Genomic DNA, 22,338 nt, shown 5'->3' with positions numbered 1-22,338 from the left:
GTTGTTGCACCTCCAAAAAATTTTACTTATGTGGGGAAAAGGTATCAACACATACACACAAGTTTCTGCATGCAAGAAGGACATTCCATTCAGTCCTAGTGAAGAGTTTTCTTGATTTTTTTTCCTCTCATTCAACCCCTGTCCGAGAGGAGGTAAGGATTGTTTAACCTTAAGACTCAAACCACACAGAACAGTTAGTCACATCTATCATTCTATTGACTGCTTTATTTTCTGGGAAAAGCTATATTTGATTTATCGGTTTCCTGGATTTACTAGGAAAGACCCTTAACGTCTCTCTCCTAAGTCTGCGGATGGAGCAGGACAGCCCGGTACTGTTAAAAAAAACATGACTTTTTTTTCTTCAAGACCCCGGAACATCAGATCCAACAGGCAGTGTTTAGCGCTTCTAACTCTTGCTTTTCTGTGTGTACTGTCCTCCCAGAGCCAGCAGATTGCTAGCCTTCATGTTCCCATATATGGTCAGAGAAATGGCACTAAATTTGGAATCCACCTTCCTATAAGGGACTGCCTAGAAAGGGATGTCCAAATGGTAGTTTGTTCTCTGGGGAACTGTAACCAGAAAGGTCAGGCAACGGTTATGGAAAACATGTTTAGAGGTGCATGTTTAAGTTTTAGAGACTGCATCTGATGAAGCACCAGTGCAGGATAGATTACACTCCCTTATCTAACTGAGCAGTTAATTTTATCTATTGAGCTTTTACTGTGTGCAGAGCACTGTATTAAGTGCTTGGGAGAGTATAATGTAATGGAACTGGCAAAGATGTTCCCTGCCCACAGTGAGCAAATGTATGTAAATTAAATTTATAAGAGGCCTAATGGAATAGCAGCAGAGTAGAAATCAGGAGACTCAGACTTAAGTCCTGACTCTGTCACTTACTTGCTGTGTGATCTAGGACAAGTCACTTAAATTCTCCATGGCTCAGTTTCCTCATCTCTAAATGGGATTAAATGCTATTCTTCCTCCCTCTTAGACTGGAAGCCCTATGTAGGATAGATACTGTGCCTGATCTAATTTCCTTGGTTTACCCTAATGCTTAGCACAAATGCTTGGCACATAGGATTTAATAAATATTTAAAAAACTTATGAAATTTGCTCTTTCTTAAGAGGTATGGTAAAAATAACTTTGAAAATATTTCTTTGGATATGCGGTGCTTCCAGCAACTGTAAATGAATTTGTATATACCAGTGTTTATTTTATTCAGGTATGGAGATGTGCTGAATAGCTGTTCTGTAGCTCATTATGAATGATCCCAGTAACGTTGATGTGCTGTGCCAGTAACATTATAAAGAGCTTGTAAATGGTTGATAAATTATATGTCACTCTTCGCTATTTATATTGGATTTCTGGATATCATATTTCAGTTTGCAATTGCTGCTTTGCAGTCACAGGGATATAGTTTCAAAGGTGTTGGCCATCATAAGAAACGAACACATGGTCAAGTCCTAGCCTAAATTGTGGGGCAGTTTGTCTCCTGCTGAGACATTTGACAATAAATGACAACAGTTTTAAGGTGTGTGAGGATGCTGGGACCTTAAGTAAGCAGAGGAAATGGGCAGTCCTATTGATCTCTCTGGCCATTCTCAGATTGGAGGTCATTTTGCTCAAGGTTTCTGAAGGGGCTACTCCTTCCTATCCACCAGAAGGAAATGGGATAAGATTCATGTGTTGGGGTGGGTTTACTTGTTGAATTTTTGTAGGGTTTAGTGAGCAGGGGTTGGGCATATAAAGGAGAGGAACGGTGCCTGCTTTCATTTGGGTGCAGGGACAGGGCTTCTATGGAGTTGGGGGGTAAACAAGCCAATGCTCTTAAGTGGCAGGCAGGCTTTGTGAAGCTAGTGGTTCAGAAGGACCTACTCTGGGGTGATTTCAGGACAACATGGCCATGATTAGCTCTTTTTAGCCCAGGATTTGAGAGACTGGATGAGTGAGGAGTCCAGTCAACCAAGCCATGCTGTTATAAAGAATGGCTTTGCACTCACAGCTGGAAACCCTCTGCCCCAAGGAGTTGGTACCTATTTGTCAGAGCAAGTTGTTCATTTCTGGTTCAGGCTGCTGAGTGGGCCTGAAAGTTGCTAAAAATGCTAGGGACTTTCTGCCTTTTTATCTATTTCAGTTTCAAAGTCTCTGGGAGATTGATCCTCATGTAAACTTTTGGGGACCTCCAATGTTTAATACAGTGCATTGCAATCAGTAGGCACTCAATAAATTCCATTACTCCTCCTCCTCAGTCAGTGTAATTTATTGAGCTTTTACTCTGCGCGGAGCACTGTACTAAGTGCTTGGGAGAGTATAATAAAGTAAAAGTATAGTGCTCTGCGTGCAGTAAGCACTCAATAAATACCATTCATTGATTGATTCATTCATTAAAGAGGCACAATTCCTACCCTAATGGGCAGGAATCTACTCCATTGCCAGCACTCTAAAACAAGAGGAAAAAACCATTCAACTTTCCCCACCCAAAGCTACTGGGACCTAGTCTTCTGGCAAAGACCTTGTACTCTCCCAGGTGCTTAGTACAGCACTCTGCAATTACTATATGCTCAATAAATTCCACTGATGAAGATGATACCTCATCTTATGTCGTCGAGTCGTCTCTGACCCATAGCGATGGGCGCATCTCTCCCAGAACGCCCCACCTCCATCATCAATCGTTCTGGTCATGCATCCATAGAGTTTTCTTGGTAAAAATCCAGAAGTCGTTTGCCATCGCCTCCATCTGCACAGTAAACTTAAGTGTCCACCCTCAACTCTCTCCCATGCCACTGCTGTCCAGCACAGATGAGTTTTAGGAAATTAAAAAAAACAAAAGATTCTTCATCCAGTGTCAAATAGTTCCTTTCCCTTTTCAGTGAACTCACCACATATCTGAGGACTGCTGCTTCGGTCTTTGTTTCACTAAGTCTTTTCACCTTTCTTCATCATCACGCTCCTTAGTCATTCTTGTTGTTTGAAACTCCTTCTCTTTGACAATATTGTAATCATAATGGGAGGTAACCATGCAGAAAATTAAAAATGTTTTGCTTACCCTCCTTGCCTGCCCAAGTAGAAAGAGGGGCATGAGGTTGGTGGTAGGAGTTGGGAAGTACCCAGGAGTTTGAGAGGAGAGAGAGTCAAGAGGTAGGTGGGGACAAGCTGCAGGGGACTGGAGATGTCGGAAGGAGGTTTGGGTTAGAAAGGGTCTCAGTGGCAAGACAAGCTTGGGAACTTATCCGCGAGGCCACTGAGGGGATACCCCAAGTGGATATTCTTAAGGGCCACATACAGGATGTCATTTTCTAGTTTGACAAATCACAGCAATCTCTGCTGCCTCTTTCCCTATTACCTAAGGCACGGTAGTGTGGCCTAGTGGAAAGAGCACAGACCAGCTGTTTAGAAAATCTGGGTTCTAGTTCCAGCTCCACTATTTGTCTCCATCAACTCTCTCACTCCTATCTTACCTCCCTGATCTCCTACAACAACCCACCTTGCTTACCTTGCTGCTCTAATGCATGGCTTGATGGAAAAAACACAGGCTTGGGAGTCAGGGAAGTGGGTTCTAATCCCGGCTCTGCCACTTGTCTGCTGGGTGACCTTGGGCAAGCCGTTTAACTTCTCTGAGCCTCAGTTACTTCATCTTTAAAATTGGGATTAAAACTGCGAGCTCCACGTGGTACAACCTGATTACCTTGTATCTATCCCGGCACTTAGAACAGTGCTTGGTACATAGTAAGTGCTTAACAAATACCATAATTATTTTTTATTATTATTATTAATAATGCCAGCCTACTCACTGTACACCGATCTTGTTTTCTTGCCAGAGGCCCTTGCCTTTGTCCTCCCTCTGGTCTGGAATACTCTCCTCCTTCAGCTTGGCTCAGTGGAAAGAGCCCGGGCTTGAGAGTCAGAGTTCATGGGTTCGAATCCCAGCTCTGCCACTTGTCAGCTGTGTGACTGTGGGCAAGTCATTTCATTTCTCTGTGCCTCAGTTCCCTCATCTGTAAAATGGGGATTAACTGTGAGCCTCACATGGGACAACCTGATTACCCTGTATCTACTCCAGCGCTTAGAACAGTGCTCTGCACATAGTAAGCGCTTAACAAATACCAACATTATTATCCAACAGACCACCTCTCTCCCCCCCTTCAAAGCCCCTACTAAAATCACACCTCCTCCTAAAGGCCTTCCCTGATTGAGGCCTAATTTCCCCTATTTGCTTTCCCTTCTGTACCATGGCCTATGCATTTTGATCTATACCCCTTGAGCAGTTGATATTCACTCCACCCCCAGAGCACTTTTGTACATAGCCATTTCCCCTCTCTGTCTCCACCTCTAGATTGTGAACTCTCTGAGGGCAGGTCTCATGTCCATGGAATGCACTGTGGCCTGGTTGATAAAGCACAGGCCTGGGAGCCAGAGGACCTGGGTTCTAATTCTGGCTCCACCACTAACTTGCCTGCTGTGTGATCTTGGGGAAGTCACTTAACTTCTCTGTGTCCCAATTTAACCGCAAAATGGGGTTTTAATGCCAGTTCTCCCTCCTACTTAGACTGTGAGTGCCATGTGGGACCAGGACTGAATCCACCTGATTAATTTGTACCTACCCAGTGCTTAGAATAGTGCTAGACACCTAGAAAGTCCTTAACATATACTGTTAAAAGGAAAGAAAAAATGTCGACAAACTCATATTGTATTCTTGGGAGACTACTCTCCCAACCACCTAGTACGGTGTTTGTCACATAATGGACAATAAATTCCATTGCTTGATTGATTGCTGTGTGAACTTTGGCAGACCTTTACTTTTCCCTGATTCAGTTTCCTCATTTGTAAAATGGGGTTGAAATACCTTGTTCAACCTCCATCCAATCAATTTATTAATTAATCTTATTTATTGAGCACTTACTGCATGCAGACTACTATACTTAGTCATAGGGAAAATACAATTCAGTTGGTAGATATACTACTTGCTCTCAAGGAGCTTACAAACTAACAAGGGAGACAGACATTAAAATGAATTACAGGTACAGGAAGCAACTGAGTAAAAGGATATGAGCTGAGTGTAATCTGAGTTGGCTGTTGGAATAATATGAGAGGCGGAGGGAGTAGTGAAGTTATTCAAGGAATACTTCCCGAAGGAATCGGGATTTCAGGAAGGCTTTGAACCTGGTTTTAGACAGCAAATTTAAAGCAAAAAAATCAAATATTTCTTGAAGAACTGGAACAGTTTAGACTATGAGCCCACTGTGGGACAGGAAAAATGTCCAATCTACCTTGAGTCTACCCTGACTCTTGGCATGTAGCGGGTGCTGTCATTAGCAGTATTAGTATTAAGGATGCTCTGTAAGCAAATAGACAAAAGGAAAGTTTATTATTCACTGTCTCTCTACCAAAATAAAGGATCAGAGTGAATAAGAAGGTGAGAGGTAGCTACTGGCTCACTAGAGGGAGGTGGGAATATGGAAAGGTTGGCAGGGAGTGCTGGAATAGGTTCATGGCAGATTCCTCCACTGAAAGAAGCCAGGGAACTACCAGGGCACTGATTATGAGAGGCGAGGTTGTGTGATCCATTCATTGGACTATGTGAACATTTGCCCAGAGGAGCTATTCTGTTGGCCATCTGAGGGACCCACCAATGCTATCTCAACCTAATTCTCTCCTCCCACTCGTTCCTCCATTTCCACACCTGTCCCATTAGTAAACAGCCCTGGTTCCGCCAGGGAGTAAAGGATATGTGTGGAGCTAGGTGACAGACGTGGGTTCCACTGCCTGGAATTCCTGGACTCCAGGAATCTGAAACTGGCTCTTGGGTGAAACAGTCAGCCACAGTTCTTCCGCCATTGTTCAGGCACTGAGAGAACAGCTTGGGAAAAGCTCCTCTCTGCTGTTGGCACTCAGATGTCCTGGATTTCTGGAGGGAAGCTTACTTGCATGACTGATTTACATTTCCTCCACAATTACCCTTAGGCTTCTTTCAAAATGATTGCTTTCCAACTTTCTGCTTCCCAATTCAGATCTGCATTCCTCATTATATTTTCCTGTTAAACCAGCTGGCCAGTTGAATGTCACTTAAACATTCTTGCCTGCATTTCTAATCCTTTCTTTAAGAACCCTTCTCTCGCTTGCCAGAGAAACATACGTTCCTAATACGGTAGGAAGTATGCCGTTCTCCTCTAAATATTTTGGTTGAAATATTGAGTTAAATCACAAGTGAGAGCCAGCTAGGGCTAGGTCATGGCTAACACTTCCAAGTGGATTTATAGCAGTGTGTTCGTGTGCCTGTGTTTCAGAAGCAAAAGAGCAAAAGTCTGAGGATGTGGTCTGAGAAGAGGGAGAATATATTTACACTGTCTTCACTAGGTTTAGCTAATAGCAAGTGCCTGACCTCACCAAGTGTCAGAAAGAACAAACGGTAAACAAATTCATGGGCTTGTATTGTATTCCTAAGCCCTTTTCACCTTGACCTGGTTCAGCAAATCATAAACCTGTCAGTCTTTCAGTAAGAGGTCAGATCAGTGGAAAATTCAGTGCAAGCAGTATCCATTTTCCTTATATTATGAATCTCAATTCATACGAACCCTGCATTTGTCACCAAAAGTAAGACCATCAGTTTCTAGATAGTGCTTGTGTACCTAAAACACTTTTGCATTACTTATTTCATTTTTGTCCTTACCACATCCCTGTGAGGGAGGGCAAGAAGACAGGTATTACTATCCTCATATTACAGATGAGGAAACTAATTTGTCCAAACCCACAGAGAGAAGGCCAGAGGCAGAGATGGGTCTAGAACCCAGATCCTTCGATTCACGTGCTTTACCCAGCACCAGTTTGCTTTACTTTGGTCATCTCCATGTGGGTAGGGGTCGTGTCTACGAACTCTCTTGTACTGTACTTTCCTAAGTGTTTAGAACAGTGCTCTACACACAGTAAGTGCTCAATAAATGCAGTTGATTGATTGATCCCTTACCTGTGCCTTGAGGAAGTGCTTCAACCCTAAATATCAGTAGGAATTTTGGATTCCCTCTCGGATCATCGCTAGTGGGTTAGGGATTCTTGTAATATTGTTTAGAGGCTGGAGGAAGGGACCCAGAGGTCTGCATTGTCTAGAAACTGGAGTTGAGAGTGATATAAAAAGTGGGTGCCAGGAACCTTTTACAACTTTGCAATAATTTGTTAGCACCAGTTTCACTGACTTGCCTCTGGGCCATCCTACACTTCCAGAAGCAGAGGAATTAGGCTAATAGAGAAGCAGCAGGGCCTACTGGAAAGAGCATGGGCTTGGGAGTCAAGGATCCTAGGTTCTAATCCCAGCTAAGCCACTTGCCTGCTGGGTGATCTGGAGCAAGTCACTTCACTGCTCTGTGCCTTAGTTATACATAAAATGGGGATTAAGACTGTGAGCCCCATCTGGGACCTGGACTGTGTCCAACCTGATTATCTAATCTGTACCCCAAGACCTGGCACAGTAAGCCCATAACAAATACCATTAAAATATTATTATTATGGTATTTGTTAAGGGCTTAACTATGTTCCAGGCACTGTACTAAGCGCTGGGGTGGATACAAGCAGATTGGGTTGGACACAATCCCTGTCCCATGTGGGGTTCACAGGCTCAATCCCCATTTTACAGATGAGGTAAATGAGGCCCAGAGAAGTGAAGTGACTCAGCCAAGGTCACACAGAAGACAAGTGGTGGAGCCAGGATTAGAACCCATGACTTTCTGACTAATGTTAGTGATGACGCCAAGGTATGTGTGGTGAATGAAGGTGATGTGAAAGTGATGGATGAAGGGAAAAGAAATTCACATTAGGTTTATAATGCAGCCAGTGTCTTTTGCTCCCTTTCTACATCTTCGTTTCTCTCAACCTCTGTTGGTCTTTCTCAGCCTCTGTCTCGGTTTCTGGCTGTTTCTGCCCCTCTACATCTCTGGCTCTACCTGGGTCTCTTGGTTACTGCAAATACATTCTTTGGTAGCTGCAAGCAGCCCTGGTGTCCGCTCCTGAGAAACACTGCTGTAGATCCAATATCCACATTATAATGAGTACTTCATTACTTAAATAGCACTGAAGCTGTAGCATACTCATTGCAATATTTAATTTCTGACAGCTGACCTGACAAATCTAAACTTGTCGCACCATCTTTTGGTAGAAACCCACAGAAAGACAAATTTTAAACCTGCATTTTGCAAAGAGTTAACATTAGTTTTATGCTTGGTGGATTAAAAATTAGTTTTAAACATTTAGAATATATGTGTTATCTGCTCAATGGTCCGGAAGTTATCTGCCTAGAGAAAATTGGATGGGATGTTCTAGGATTTGCAGGATTCTGTTTTAACTTCATTCCTAAAGAAAAGGTCAGATATAGCATTTTGGGCCATCAATTATTTTTTTTTCTATTTTTTCCCATTTGTATAGACTAGAGGTAGGAAAATTGTGGGCATTTGAGGGCACTTCCACAACCAGGGAACATCTCCTGTAGAGTTTTGTAATCTTCTCATTTGTTTGATAACAGCAATTTCCATTTACAGGTTTCCAAATTGATACTAGATTGCCTCAATAACTTCAGCGGGGACTGTGTGGGAGCGGTGTTCTCCCGATACTGTCAGAGCAGTGGTTCTGTTGCCCAATTTTTCTCACGCTCAGTGATTTTTACCCACAGGCATCACATCTGGCTTCTTGAGCAGGTTCACATCAGAGCCACCTGTGAACAAGAGTTGTATTAACTTACAGGTACTGTGGGGATGGGCGTTCTCATCTGATCTTTGAGCTTTTGCCTGGGCAATGGCCCTCTTGTGGAGAGGGAAAAAGGATGAGAAGGGAAAAAGAAAAAGAGAAGGAGGAAAAATCAATCTATCGTAGTATTCATTGAGTGTTTATTATGTGTAGGGCACTGTACTAAGTACTTAGGAGGTACAGTATAAGAGATACATTCCCTGACCACAATGAGTTTACAACCTAGAGGGGGAGGCAGACATTAATATAAATAAATAAATGACAGATATGTACATAAGTGCTGTGGAGCTGGGAAAGGGGTGATGAATAAAGGAGCCAATCAGGGAAAAGCAGAAGGGAGTGGAAGAAAATGAAAAGAGGACTTAGACAGAGAAGACCCCTTGGAGATGTGCCTTCAATGAGGCTTTGAAGACAGGAGAGAGAAATTTTCTTTTGGAAAATTGAAGAGGGAGGGTGTTCCAGGTCAGAGACAGATGTGGGCGAGAGGTTGGCGGCAAGATAGAGGAAATCGAGGTACAGTGAGTAAGTTGGCATTAGAGGAGAGAAGCGTGCGGGGCCGGGTTGTAGAAGGAGAGTAGTGAGGTGAGGTAGGAGGAGGCGAGGTGAGTGAGTGCATTAAAGCTGACAGTAGGAGTTTCTGTTTGATGTAAAGGTGGATGGGCAAGCCCTGGAGGTTCCTGAGGAGTGGGGAAACATGCCCCTACTGTTTCTGTAGAAAAATGATCCGGGCAGCAGAGTGAAGTATGGACTGGAGTGGGGAGAGAAAGGTGGCAGGGAGGTCAGCAATCAATAGTCAAGGTGGGATAGATAAGAGATTGGATTAATGTGATAGCAATTTAGATGGAGAGGAAAGGGTGGAAAAAGGGGAAAGATCCAGAAAACGAGAGAGAAATTTCCCTCTCGAGAAAAAGCACACAATATTAGACAATGAGGACAAAATCAACTGTGGAAGAAGATAATGCAAACAGGAAATGCCACCTAGAAACTGTCCTGAGATTATTAAACCCATATTCAGCCCTTGCGTTTGTATGTATGTGGACATTATATATTGATTTATTAATTATATATGATTGCACATTCAGTTTTTTTATGGTATTTGTTTAGAGTTTACTATGTGTCAGGCACTGTTCTAAATATTGGGGTAGATACAAGGTAGTCAGTTTGGACGGAGTCCATGTCCCCAAGTAGGGCTCACAGTCTTTATCCCCATTTTACAGAGGAGGTAACTGGGGAATTTAAGGGATTTGCCTGATGTCACACAGCAAAGTAGCGGTGCTGGGATTAGAACCCAGGTCTTTCTGGCTCCTAGGCCCATTCTCTATCCATTCGACCATGTTGCTTCTCTGACTATTCTGATTATTCTATTTGTACATATTTTAATGTCTGTTTCCCATTAGAATGCAAGCTGCTTGTGGGAAGGGATGTTTCTAGTGCTTCTCTTATACTTACTCAAGCACTGAATATGGCACTTTGAATCCAAGGGCCACTCCATACATACCATACTACTAAAATAACGAAATGGTGAAAAAAACAGTGAGGATAGGAGCCAGGCCAAGGATTTGATTATCCACACCATGCGGTTAGGCCACGTGTTTGCCTGGAAAAAAGGCTGAGAAATCGAATTTAGTCTAAAATAAATCCCCAGTTAAGCTAATAACAAAAGAGGCCCACTCTTGTTTCATTTACCCCAGGTATATATATTAGCGAGATATAAATTACCATATGAAAATATCTCCTGGATGGTGTCAGAGCAGTGAAAGACAACCCCTCTCATCCAACCTGATTAGCTTGTATCTATCCCAGTGATCATTACTGTGCCTGGCAAATAGTAGGAGCTTAACGAATACCATAAAAACAAAACAAACAAACAAAAGATTACCAGCCAGGTTTCAACTACTTTACTCCCCTCTCAGGGGAGCTTGGTTCCACACCCAGTGGAACCTTTCCAACCCTATTGGCCAAGAAGTCCACCCCTTCCCAAAAGATCCCAAACCATTCTGATGTTGGGAAGTTGTTAGGCCTCCTAACTGAAATTAAATCACTACTGTTTCATTTTGGTCTTCCGTGAGAGAGAAATGGTTACATAGAGGATGAATTTAGGAAGGAGGAAATTGGAATTGGTGAGAAAAACGGCTCAGAACTGATCCTCTACTCCCTACCCTAAATCAACATCTCTATTAGCTAGCAGTTTACCACTTCAAAAGGCAGGACAACCACTAATTAATGTCTAATTGTCTTCTCAATGGGAACACTCAGAAGGTCACCATGAGCAATGGATGGAAGATTTACAAATCAGAGTGCAACTAAGCACACAGCAGGCTTTTGATTATTTTGGGAGATTAGAGAAACACTGTGCTTTCCCCTTTTCTCTTAGATTCCATTTTTTGTCAAAAGGCACATTTAAAATGACATTGCTAGCCTACCAAAGCAGACAGCCAAAGCAAAGGTATAATCTTTGGGTCATTTTTGAAAGACGTTTACACTCATGCAAATTAAGTAAACGTCTTGGTAATCAATCAATCCATGGTATTTGATTCTTAGAGATCGTGAGCCCTGGGACCAAGTCTAATTCCTGTCTGTGTATTCTCTCCTAGCACTTTAGAAAATGGGTCTACCTAAAGAAAGTGTTGAATAAATATTATTGTTACTATTTCTACTATTTATTTAGCACTTGTTGCATGCAGAGGATTTCACTAAGCGCTTGGAAGACTACAGTGCAACCGTGTTGGTAGACATGTTCCCTATCCACAAGGAGTTTGTTGTCTGGAGAAGCAGCAAGGCGTAGTGGATAGAGCACGGACCTGGGAGTCAGAAGGTCAAGGGTTCTAATTCTGACGCTGCCATTTGCCTGTTGTGTGATCTCGGGCAAGACACTTGACTTCTCTGAGCCTCAGTTACCTCATCTATAAAATGGGGATTGAGGCTGTGAACCCCACGAGGAGCAGGAACTGTGTCCAACCCAATTTGCTTGTATCCATCCCAGTGCTTAGTACAGTGCCTAGCATATAATACATGCTTAACAAATGCCATAATAATAATTAGAGGGGAGACATATTAAAATAAATTACAGATATGTACTTATATCTGTGGGACTGAGGGTTGGGTGACTATCAAGTGCTTAAAGGGTCCAAGTACCAGGGTGGCTCAGAAGGGAGAAGGGGAAAGGGAAATGAGGGTGTATTTGGGAAGGGCTCTTGGAGATGTAATTTTAATTTGGGGTTCGTGTAACTAGTAATATGGAAAGCCCAGTAATAAAAAAAGGAGTTTAACCCAAAATCCCACTTGGCTCTCAATAAATACAATTGATTGATTGATTGATTGCCATGAGTTTTGGGCCTAAAGGATGAAATGGGAACCAGAATATTTCCCTTGGCCAGAAAACTTCTCTCTAAAGAGTTGGAACATCCTTTGCATTCTTGAGGCCTAGTTGTTGGTCTTCTGAGGTCCTTTGTCTGATCTGATTTTATTGTTTCTACTACAGTGCTTAGAACAGTGCTTAGGCATAAAGTAACTTTTAACAAATGCCACAATTATCATTATTTTTATTATTACCTTCTGTGTCTTGGAAATAAAATATTTTGACTACCCAGGACCTTTTTCCTCTCACGATCTTGGATCAATTCCATATCAATCCTCACGGCTCCCTAGAGGTAGAGTCAGGGATTGTGGAAAAGTGAGAATCAAAGTGGTATTAAGAATGCTCCAAAGTAGAGAATAAATTAATGATAGGATCAAGCTTTGACCTCTGACTTCTGGACATTCAATACCAGACCACAGTGCATGAATAACAGCTGCATCTCCAGCATTGTTTGAATCTTGAAAGAAATGCCTTTGAAATTCAGGAGGTAGAAAATTTTGACAGGCAGGGTACAACAGCACACTTGAATGTTAGCTATATTTAGGATCAAGGGAAGGGCTGGTATGATTATGTAATGCATCTTCTCTATCAGCTACAGTAGCTGCTAAAAATACTCATGGGAGAACAGCTGTTCCATTTCCCTCTCTCTGGCCTCTCCCATCTTACCTGGATAGGGTGGGAAGCAGGTGTTCAGCCCTTCCACCCAGCTTCATGCCTTGGGTTAGATTCCATTGTAGTGATAACATTGTTTACGTAGAATCTGAAATGCAGTGCCCTGTGTTCCTTGGTTTTCAAGAATATTCCTGGGGAAAGGAAGGCATCAGAGATCCCAGGAAGAAAACAATGGTGTAAACTTGGTTCACTGTGAAGGTGAAACTGAGCCAACTCGTGGTCAGAGAGACAAAGGAAATATTGTCTAAGTCCCATGAATGGGTCTACATATGCAAAGAATGTCCTCATCCTATCAGGTGATTTTGGAGATCTGTAACTACATTATATGTGAGGAAGCACTCAACAGCAAGAGGATACATTTCACGAAACCTTTCGGGGACTTTAGAAGCCAAAGCCCCAAGCAGTAAAATGAGAGCTGTTGAATTTTGAAAGGGAAAGGAGAGAGAGAAAAAAAGCTCTGCCTTTTTAAAGGTTCCCTTACTGACTCTGAAGGCCAAAGTCTTGTGGTCTTATTGGATTTCTCCCACCAAGAAAATATTTACAGTTGGTGGAGAACAAATATTGTCAGCCCTAAAGGCTGAATATAGCTGTTTGAGATGGTTGGGATGAATTTGCCACTAAAAACGAATTTCTTTTTTAGCTGCTTAATGTAGTGGCTAGGAGCTGACATTTCTCCTGAAAGCAATGACAAGCAGTGTTTTCAGGGAATCAATACCTCTTGTGAATGAACAGAGGGAGATTCTGTTTATCTGGGTATGTGCCTGTGTGTTTGTATGTGAGGTCAAAGAGGACTTGGGGAAGGTGTCCTTCCACTGCTTTCCAAACTACAGACTTTGAGGTTTTCAGAAGTCTAAGCATAGACTTTTAAAAAGAAAAAGGGAAATACATGTTTATTACATGATTTTAAGAAAATATAGTCACTAAGTACACCTAAAAACAACCGAGGAATACTTTAGTAGGCAAAATTTTAAAAAATCTCCAAAGATACTTCTTTCTGTGGGAGAAGTAGAGACAGTTGCAGATACTTATTGATGACGTTGTGCAGCAGTATTGAAAATAGTAACTAAGTCTCTTCAGCATGTTCCAGTCCAAAATCCTTTTTTCAGTCAATCAATCAATCAACGATATTTAGTGAGCACTTACTATGTGGGAGAGTACAGTATGACAGAATTAGCAGTTTCCCTGCCCATAATTAGCTCACAGTCTAGAGGGGGAGACAGACATTAATAAATAATTTGTAATATATCATTTAAAGATATGTACGTAAGTGTTATGGGTTGTAGGAGGGCTGAATATCAAATATCCAAAGGTCACAGATCCAAGTGCATAGAAATACCGTCTATGTCTGTGAGCCCGTTGTTGTGTAGGGATTATCTCTATCTTTTGCAGAATTATACTTTCCAAGCGCTCAGTACAGTGTTCTGCACACAGTAAGCACCCAATAAATACGACTGAATGAATGAATGAATACAGAAATGAGCTCATTGTGGGCAGGAAATGTATCTGCTTATTGTTGTACTGTACTCTCCCAAGTGCTTAGTACAGTGCTCTGCGCATAATAAGTGCTCAATAAATATGATTGAATGAATGAAAGAATGAAAGGTTGCTAGGGAAAAGAGGACTTAATCGGGGAAGGCCTCTTGGAGAAGATGTGACCTTACAAGGTTTTGAAGGTGGAGAAAGTGATGGTTTGGGGTATATGGAGGGGAAGGGAGTTCCAGGCTAGGGGGAGCATGTGGGAAGAGGGTCGGCGGTGAAATAGATGAGATCAGGACCCAGTGAGTAAGCTGGCCTTAGAGGAGGGGAGTGGGCAGACTGGCCTGTAGTAGGAGATAAGTGAGATGAGGTAGAGTGGGGCAAGCAGATGGAGTGATTTAAAACCGATGGTAAGGAATATCTGTTTCATATGGAGGTGGATGGGCAACCTCTGGAGGTTCCTGATGAGTGGGGAAATGTGGACTGAACATTTTTGTTGGTAAATGATCCACTCAGCAGAGTGAAGTATGGATTGGAGTGAGGAGAGACGGAGGCCGGCAGGTAGGGGGGAGGCAGATGCAATAGTCCAGGTAGGATAGGATAAGTGCTTGGATTAGCATGCTGGGCATTTGGATGGAAAGGAAAGGGAGGATTTTAGCAATGTTGTGAGGTAGAACTGACAGGATTTGGTGACATTGAATATACGGGTGGAAAGAAAGAGACGAGTCACTTAGTACAGTGCCTGGCACTTAGTAAGAGCTTAACAAATGCCGTCATTATTTATGAGTTGGGATAACGCCAAAGATATAGGTTTGTGAGACAGGGAGGATAGTGGTCTTGTCTACAGTGATGGCAAAGACAGTGGGAAGACAGGGTTTGGGTGGGAAAATAAGGAGTTTGGTTTTGTGACTTCAAGACACAATTCAATTTCTGTGAAGAACTTCATCTGAAAATAGAGAGTGTAAAAATATAGAATATCATTTTCACAAGAAAAATAATAATCTGAGCAATAGGAAGATTTATCCGGTCAGGCAGCAAAGGAGTTGCTGTGTTTGGTCACCATATGGACCTACCAGGTAGCTAACTACGGCAGCAAAATATCAAGGGCGGCAAGCTGTTCAGTGGCGGCTATTAGTGGATCCAGGCTGGCTGGTCATACGTCTTCCATCCTGCTTAAGGCAGGAAAAGCCCCTCAGATCAGCTCTGCTGGTTGACTCGAGGAAGCCCCCACTGTGTCAGTTCAAGTGAGACTGACTCTGATTGAGTCAGTGAATAACCTTCCTGTCAGGAGCAGTTAAGGCTGATCCCCGTTGAGTCTGGAAGGGTTCATTTAGATTTGAAACAGCCTTGGGTTTCTTTCTGGAAATCTCAGTTTACACCCATTGTGAATTTTCCTCCTCACAGGGACTCATCCCTTCTCTCCTAGCTTGTCCCTAGAGAGTGATGCAGGATTTCTTCCCATGCATCTGTTTTGATTTTTTTGGTGCTTGATTTTGAATGGCATTTGTTGAGAAATTACTATATGCCAGGTACTTTACTCAGCACTAGGGCAGCTACAAGCTAATCAGGTTGGACAAAGTCCATGTTCCATAAGCGGCTCCCAATCTAAATCTCCATTTTACAGATGTGGTAACTGAGGCACAGAAAAGTTAAGTGACTTGCACAGGGTCACACAACAGACAAGTGGCAGAACTGGGATTAGAACCCAAGTCCTCCTGACTCAGTCCCATGCTCTAACCACTAGACCATGCTGCTTCTCTAAGTGCTTGATGGATATACACTCTCTCTCTCCCTTTCTCCTTTCCTCTCTCTCTTTCTCTCTCTCTCACACACATATACACAATATATAATTATTATTTGATTGTATATAATATACACTGTAGTAGCGTGGCTCAGTGGAGGGAGCCCGGGCTTGGGAGTCAGAGGTCATGGGCTTTAATCCAGGCTCCGCCACTTGCCGGCTGTGTGAATTTGGGCAAGTCACTTAACCTCCTGTGCCTCAGTTTCCTCATTCGTAAAATGGGGACCAAAACTGTGAGCCCCACATGGGACAACCTGATTACCTTGTATCGCCCCAGTGCTTAGAACAGTGCTTTGCACATAGTAAGCGCTTAACAAACACCACCATTATTATTATTATATTATATACATGTAGTCAGATTAGTAATTATAATATTCTTTCAGCAATACACTATACTAAGCACTTAAGAAGAACAACAGAACCACAGATACATTCTCTGCCCATGGGGAATTTACTTTCTAGTGCAAGTGTACAGGCATTGAAATGTTCACAAGCGGAAGACTCAGAATAAAGAAAATCGAATGATCAGCCAAATAGACATATGGACCTAAGTGCTAAGGATGGGAAAAATAGACACATAAGTGTAAGAGGTGCCTGAAAGTTTGATACAAGTAGGGGTACTGAGAATTGTACATATAAACGTGCAAGTCTACACATAATGTACATATATCACACATTATCTGATGTATATGATGCATATATATCAGATAATGTGTGATATATATTACTAGGTACGCATTGTTTATAGAGTTCTACTCTTCATTTTAGAAGTGGGCACCACTGAGTGAGATAGATGAAACCAAGATCACTAGGCTGTAAGCTCATCACGATTATACTCAATCCACTACGCCATACTGCTTCATGCTTCCCATCACGAAGTGTCTAGAGACACTGAGACAGGCACAGATTCAGGCGCGCTGTTGGGTCAGGGCTAACCATGTGACTCTGAGAATCAGAAGACCTGGCTTCAACTCCCACTACATCCCGATGTGGCCCTGCCATCCGTGGGGAAGGTTTCTGATCGAAGAACCAGCTAGGACATTCTCCACGGCAGATAGATCTAGCAGGAAAAAATGGCTGTCCAGTCAGGGTGGCCAATATCCTAGAGGCTACCGGGGCTACTGTCTGCTGGGATATGGCACTACAGCACAGCGTGGACACCATGCTGAGGTTCCTTTGGCTGTAGATGGTTCTTACACAAAAAACAAGGCTAGATTGTAAACTTGTTGTGGGTAGGGAATGTGTCAGTTATACTGTGATACTGTACTATCCCAAGCCCTTAATATGGTATTTCTGCAGCAGTAAGCGCTCAGTAAATATAACTGACTGACTGACTGACTTTTGCATGCAATTTACAGTGTGCCAGGAAGAGGGAAATAAGGAATATAAGTGGGTTTGGGGTGGTCATTCACATTAAAAGCAACTCCTCCATGCAGGTTGCAGTTCTAGGGCCGAGGCTCATCTGGAGTTCAGCACGGCAGATTCCGTCCTCGTCACCGTCGCAAAAGTAATAATCTAAATTGCCTCATAGATTAGTACGTTATTATTACTACTATTACCACCACTTCTTTGCTACTATTGCTTGAATGCTTGCCTGGAGCACAGCACCGAACTAGCTGAATGAAAATACACAGGGTTATCCTCCCCCAAGCACTTAGTACAGGGCTCTGAACCCAGCAGGCATTAATAAATGCTACTGGTAGATTATAGAATTGTTTTTTTCTGTCCATCAGGGGGATGTGCGGACCTCAACGTTCTTGGGCTGTCTCCAAATTGATATGTGACCGTCCCACCGCACCCCCGGCCCCGTAAAAAGTAATGATCGTATCTGCCGGTAAATCCGTGGTGGACAGGGATTGTCTCTCTTTATTGCTGTATTGTACTTTCCAAAAGCTTGGTACAGTCCGCTGCACACAGTAAGTGCTAAATAAATACGATTGAATGAATGAATGAATCTGGCCTGTGAAAGCCTACTTACTTTTAAGAGCGTGCTAAGCACTGGACTCCCCTGAGGCTCCTGCAGATCAGTGGCAGCAGCAGCATGTACTGGAGTAAGGCCCCAAATGGAGTTTTCTACCCCAAAATTATCCTTAGAAAATAAGCTTTCCTGGTGCCCCTCTGGAATGTAAGCTCATTGTGGGCAGGGAATGTGCCTATAATATTGTTCTCTCCCAAGGGCTTAGTACAGTGCTTTGCACACAGCAAGCGCTCAATAAATCCGACTGAATGAATGAACACTGTGCACTCAGTAAGCGCTCAATAAATATAATTGAATGAATGAATTTCATTTTTTTTCTATTTTTGTTTATTTTTTACCTATTTTCTCTTTTGATAATTGTGATTGTGGCTACAAGGATTGTATTGGGATCTGTCCAGTGCTGCCATTTGAAACCTGCCAGTTAGTTCTCTTATTGCAGCTTAAATGTGGGCCAGAGTATCAAAGGTTAACGCATTGGTGAAATATTGATTGAACCAGTGGAGCCCTCAAGCTTCAGGGTAGATGCTAACTTTGGTTTCTAAGGGGGTTAGCACTGCCCCTTGAAAAAAAGTACAACTGTGCTGTCTCCTCACATATAGTTTCAGATCAAGGGCTTGCCACATGAAATCGGCATGGCTCAGTGGAAAAATCACGGTCATAGGTTCTAATCTTGGCTCCGCCACTTGTCGGCTGTGTGACTTTGGACAAGTCATTTCACTTCTCTGTGTCTCAGTGACCTCATCTGTCAAATGGGGATTAAGACTGTGAGCCCCATGTGGGACAACCTGATCACCTTGTATCCCTCCCAGCACTTAGAACAGTGCTTGGCACATAGCAAGCACTTAACAAATGCCATTAAAAAAAAAATCCTGGTGGGTATGATCCTCCTGTCTCCCTCTGACCTCTCAGTCACCTACCATCCATTTCCTATTTATTGCCTCCATTGGGGTGTGGTGGGGCTTATCAACCGAAGGCAGGCACTTTGAACTAATGGAAAATAAAGTCCTAGGATAATAAACTCACAGGAGAACACCTTCCTTTCAAGACCTAGAGCCCCTTCTGTGTTGCTTTATTATTGTTTTCTATTCAAAGAGCCCGTTGGAAATATACTTTTGTGCTAGGACCTGGAGATGCGTAGGGATATGTTTAGTCGGTTCAAAATTAACAATGTGCTCAAGTGTACATTGGCCAGGGCTGAAAATACTGGGGCTCCAACTTGGCCCTGAGACCATTTCCGTGGGTCCTGCTTAGCTAGCAATCCCCAAAAAAAATTGCAATAATGCCACCTAGTGAGCTGAAAGGAAAGCAGTTGCTTATTTCTTCCATTTCTTTATTTCACCCGGCATTATGTCCTTAGGTATTTGGCCTCAAAATCCCATCGCTCTAGCTCAGAGGGCCGAGAGACAAGCCTTATGTAGCAATCTTTTAAAGTAGGATAGAGCAGCACAGTTCAGTTATGCATCTTAGACTGGAATATCACAGGTTCTGCCCTGCAAGGTAAATGGATGGGGGATTTTTAAGGCAATTGTGGAGAGGAAGGGTTTGGGAATTGGGAAGTGTGATCGGTATCGCCATTTAGGTAAAGCAATATGATGGAAGACACAATCTCTGAGGAAACCACGGCCCTAACTGTGCTGGGCCACAGTCAGAGCAATATCTTGACGATGGAACTAGGTAACCGAACCAGTGGAAAAACTGTCTGGCGTGGTTCATGCCATTAAATAGAAAATCACCATTTAAACTGATCAGCAGTTTGTAAAAGTCAATCATTTCCAAAACCCCATAAAAGAAGGAAGCCACCACCGTGAAAAAAGCCATTGACATTAATATGGAGGATTTGAAGGCATAACTTAATACTTAATAAACGTTTTAAATTGACCGTAAGTTCCTTGTGGGTAGGGAGCATTCTACCAACTCTCGTATTATACTCTCCCAAGCTCTGAATAAGGTGTTCTGCACAGAGGTAAGGACTCAATAAGCAGCATTGATGGTTTCAAATAGTTCAAAGAACACCCAATTCTACCCTTCATCCCTCAATTTTCAGTCCACTGCTGCTTTTTACTATCTTCAGATGAGCATCTCAGTCTTCCCAGTGGTGTTCAAATGTGGGAGGCAGAGTTGGGGAATGAAATTTCCTTCTTTATCTTGCCTAGAAATTGAGAGGCTGTCTTAAGTCTGTAAAGGGCCCGCCTGTGGACCTTAAGTCGAGGTGGGAGTGTGAAGGGAGTTGATTGCCCACCCTGTACACTGTGCAAGGAGACTATGTTGCTCTGCACCCATCCTTCCTTCTACTGACGTCTCTCAGTGCTACTGTTGCCTGTTTACTTGTTTTGATGTCCTTCTCCCCCAGTTCTAGGCTGTAAGCCCGTTGTGGGCAGGGATTGTATCTTTTTATTGCTGAATTGTACTGTCTAAGCGCTTAGTAGAGTGCTCTGCACGCACTAAGTGCTCAATAAATATGATTGAATGAATGAATGGCTTCTCTCCTTCCACCCCTCAACCTGCCGCTCCCTTCCCTACCCCATCTCTCTCTTAAAGCAGCCCCAAGAGCCACACTGAGGTAGTGTCAGGCAAACACCATCAGAAACAGCTGTTACCCTAGGAGTAATTTTGTTCTTAAAGTCAGGAAGCCACATGGTGTAATGGATAGAGCCTGGACCTGGGAATTGGAAGGTCATGGGTTCTAATCCCGGCTCCGCCACTTGTCTGCTGGGTGACCTGGGGCAAGTCGCTTCACTTCTCTGGACCTCAGTTCCCTCATCTGGAAAATGGGGACTGAGACCATGAGCCCCACGTGGGACAACCTGACTACCTTGCATCTACCCCAACGCTTGGAACGGTGCTTGGCACATAGTAAGTGCTTAAGAAATACCATCACTATTATTCAACAGCATAGTTTTGTTGGATTTTTTTAGTGATTTAACCCGGGGGCCGAAATAATAAGGATAGTTGTGTCTTTGTGCTCTATGTGCCAAACGTCATTCTAAGTGTTGGGATAAATATGAGTTAATAAGGTTGGACACAATTCCCATCCCACAGGGGGCTCACAGTCTAAGGGACTCACAGCCTAAAGAAATGTATTTGGCCCCATCTGCTCCCTCTCCCCAAATCACCTTGGCTCTGATTTTAGACTGCACACCACCTGAGGACTGGGGGACCGTGCCTAATTCCCATCGCATACTGTTTCCCAGCACTCAGTGAAATGCTTCGCACACGGCGAGTGCTTGATAAATTCGAACGCTGTGACTACCGCTGGTGCTGCCGCTGAAACGCAGGCCCACAGCTTGGAAAAGCCAACCGTCGTAGCCCTTTTTTTGTGGGGACCAGTCATAATGGGCTTTCTGTCTAGTCTGCAACTATGCCAAGTCATTTGCTGTCCACATGGACTGAGGGCGTGCCCAGGGAACTTTACCCCTGTCGTCCCAACCCTGGTCTCACTGGTGTTTTGCAGCAGCACACTTTAGCAGTTTGAGCCCAACGGACGGTTTCCGCACGTGCTCTTCCTGGAGCCCCCACCAGCCGGCCGGACTCTCCAGCAACCTCATGGCTCGACGCAGCAGCGGAGAACAGCCAATCCTGCCTTTCCCAGAAGGATTTGCTTGGGGAGCAGCAACGGCAGCCTACCAAGTGGAAGGTAGGAGAGGCCGGAGGGAGTTCGTTGACCTGACTGGGCCGGGGCCAGGATCAGGATCATTGAATCCGTGATAAAGAGAAGCAGCACAGCGTAGTCGCTAGAGCTCAGGCCTGGGAGTCCGAAAGTCATGGCTTCTAATCCCGGCTCCTCCACCTGTCTGCCGTGAGACCTTGGCCAAGTTGCTTATAGAGAAGCAGTGTAGCTCAGTGGAAAGAGCCCGGGCTCGGGAGTCAGAGGTCATGGGTTCGAATTCCAGCTCTACCACTTGTCAGCTCTGTGACTGTGGGCAAGTCACTTAACTTCTCTGTGCCTCAGTTACCTCATCTGTAAAATGGGGATTAAGACTGCGAGCCTCATGTGGGACAACCTGATTATCCTGTATCTACCCCAGCGCTTAGAACACTGCTCTGCATATAGTAAGTGCTTAACAAATACCAACATTATTATTATTTTCTGGGCCCCTGTTACCTCATCTGGAAAAGGGGGATTGAGACCGTGAGCCCCACGTGGATCAGGGACTGTGTCCAACCTGATTTGCTTGTATCCACCCCAGCACTTAGAACACTGCCTGGTACATAGAGCTTAATGAATACCTTACCTTTTTTTTTTAACTGTATGCAAAGCACTGTGTTTAGGGCTCGGGAGAGAACAGTGGAGCTAGAAAACACAATCCTTGCCTTCATGGGGTTT

At 43.5% G+C, this 22,338-nt stretch overlaps 1 protein-coding gene across 1 annotated transcript in view; it reads left to right on the top strand.

Annotated features, from left to right (window-relative positions):
• The first annotated feature begins 21,441 nt into the window (after window positions 1-21,441).
• Window positions 21,442-22,338, top strand: part of LOC100082803 (cytosolic beta-glucosidase-like) — a 53,613-nt gene continuing 52,716 nt past the window's right edge. The window contains exon 1 of the mRNA XM_007673226.3: window positions 21,442-21,648. Coding sequence (XP_007671416.2) covers window positions 21,558-21,648 — 91 coding nt within the window. The 5' untranslated portion in view covers window positions 21,442-21,557. The remainder of the gene's footprint in view (window positions 21,649-22,338) is intronic.

Source organism: Ornithorhynchus anatinus, chromosome 18, assembly GCF_004115215.2.
Source record: "Ornithorhynchus anatinus isolate Pmale09 chromosome 18, mOrnAna1.pri.v4, whole genome shotgun sequence".
Lineage (NCBI taxonomy): Eukaryota > Metazoa > Chordata > Mammalia > Monotremata > Ornithorhynchidae > Ornithorhynchus > Ornithorhynchus anatinus.
Note: the sequence above shows the minus strand (reverse complement) of the source record. Positions and strands in the feature narration are given on the sequence as shown.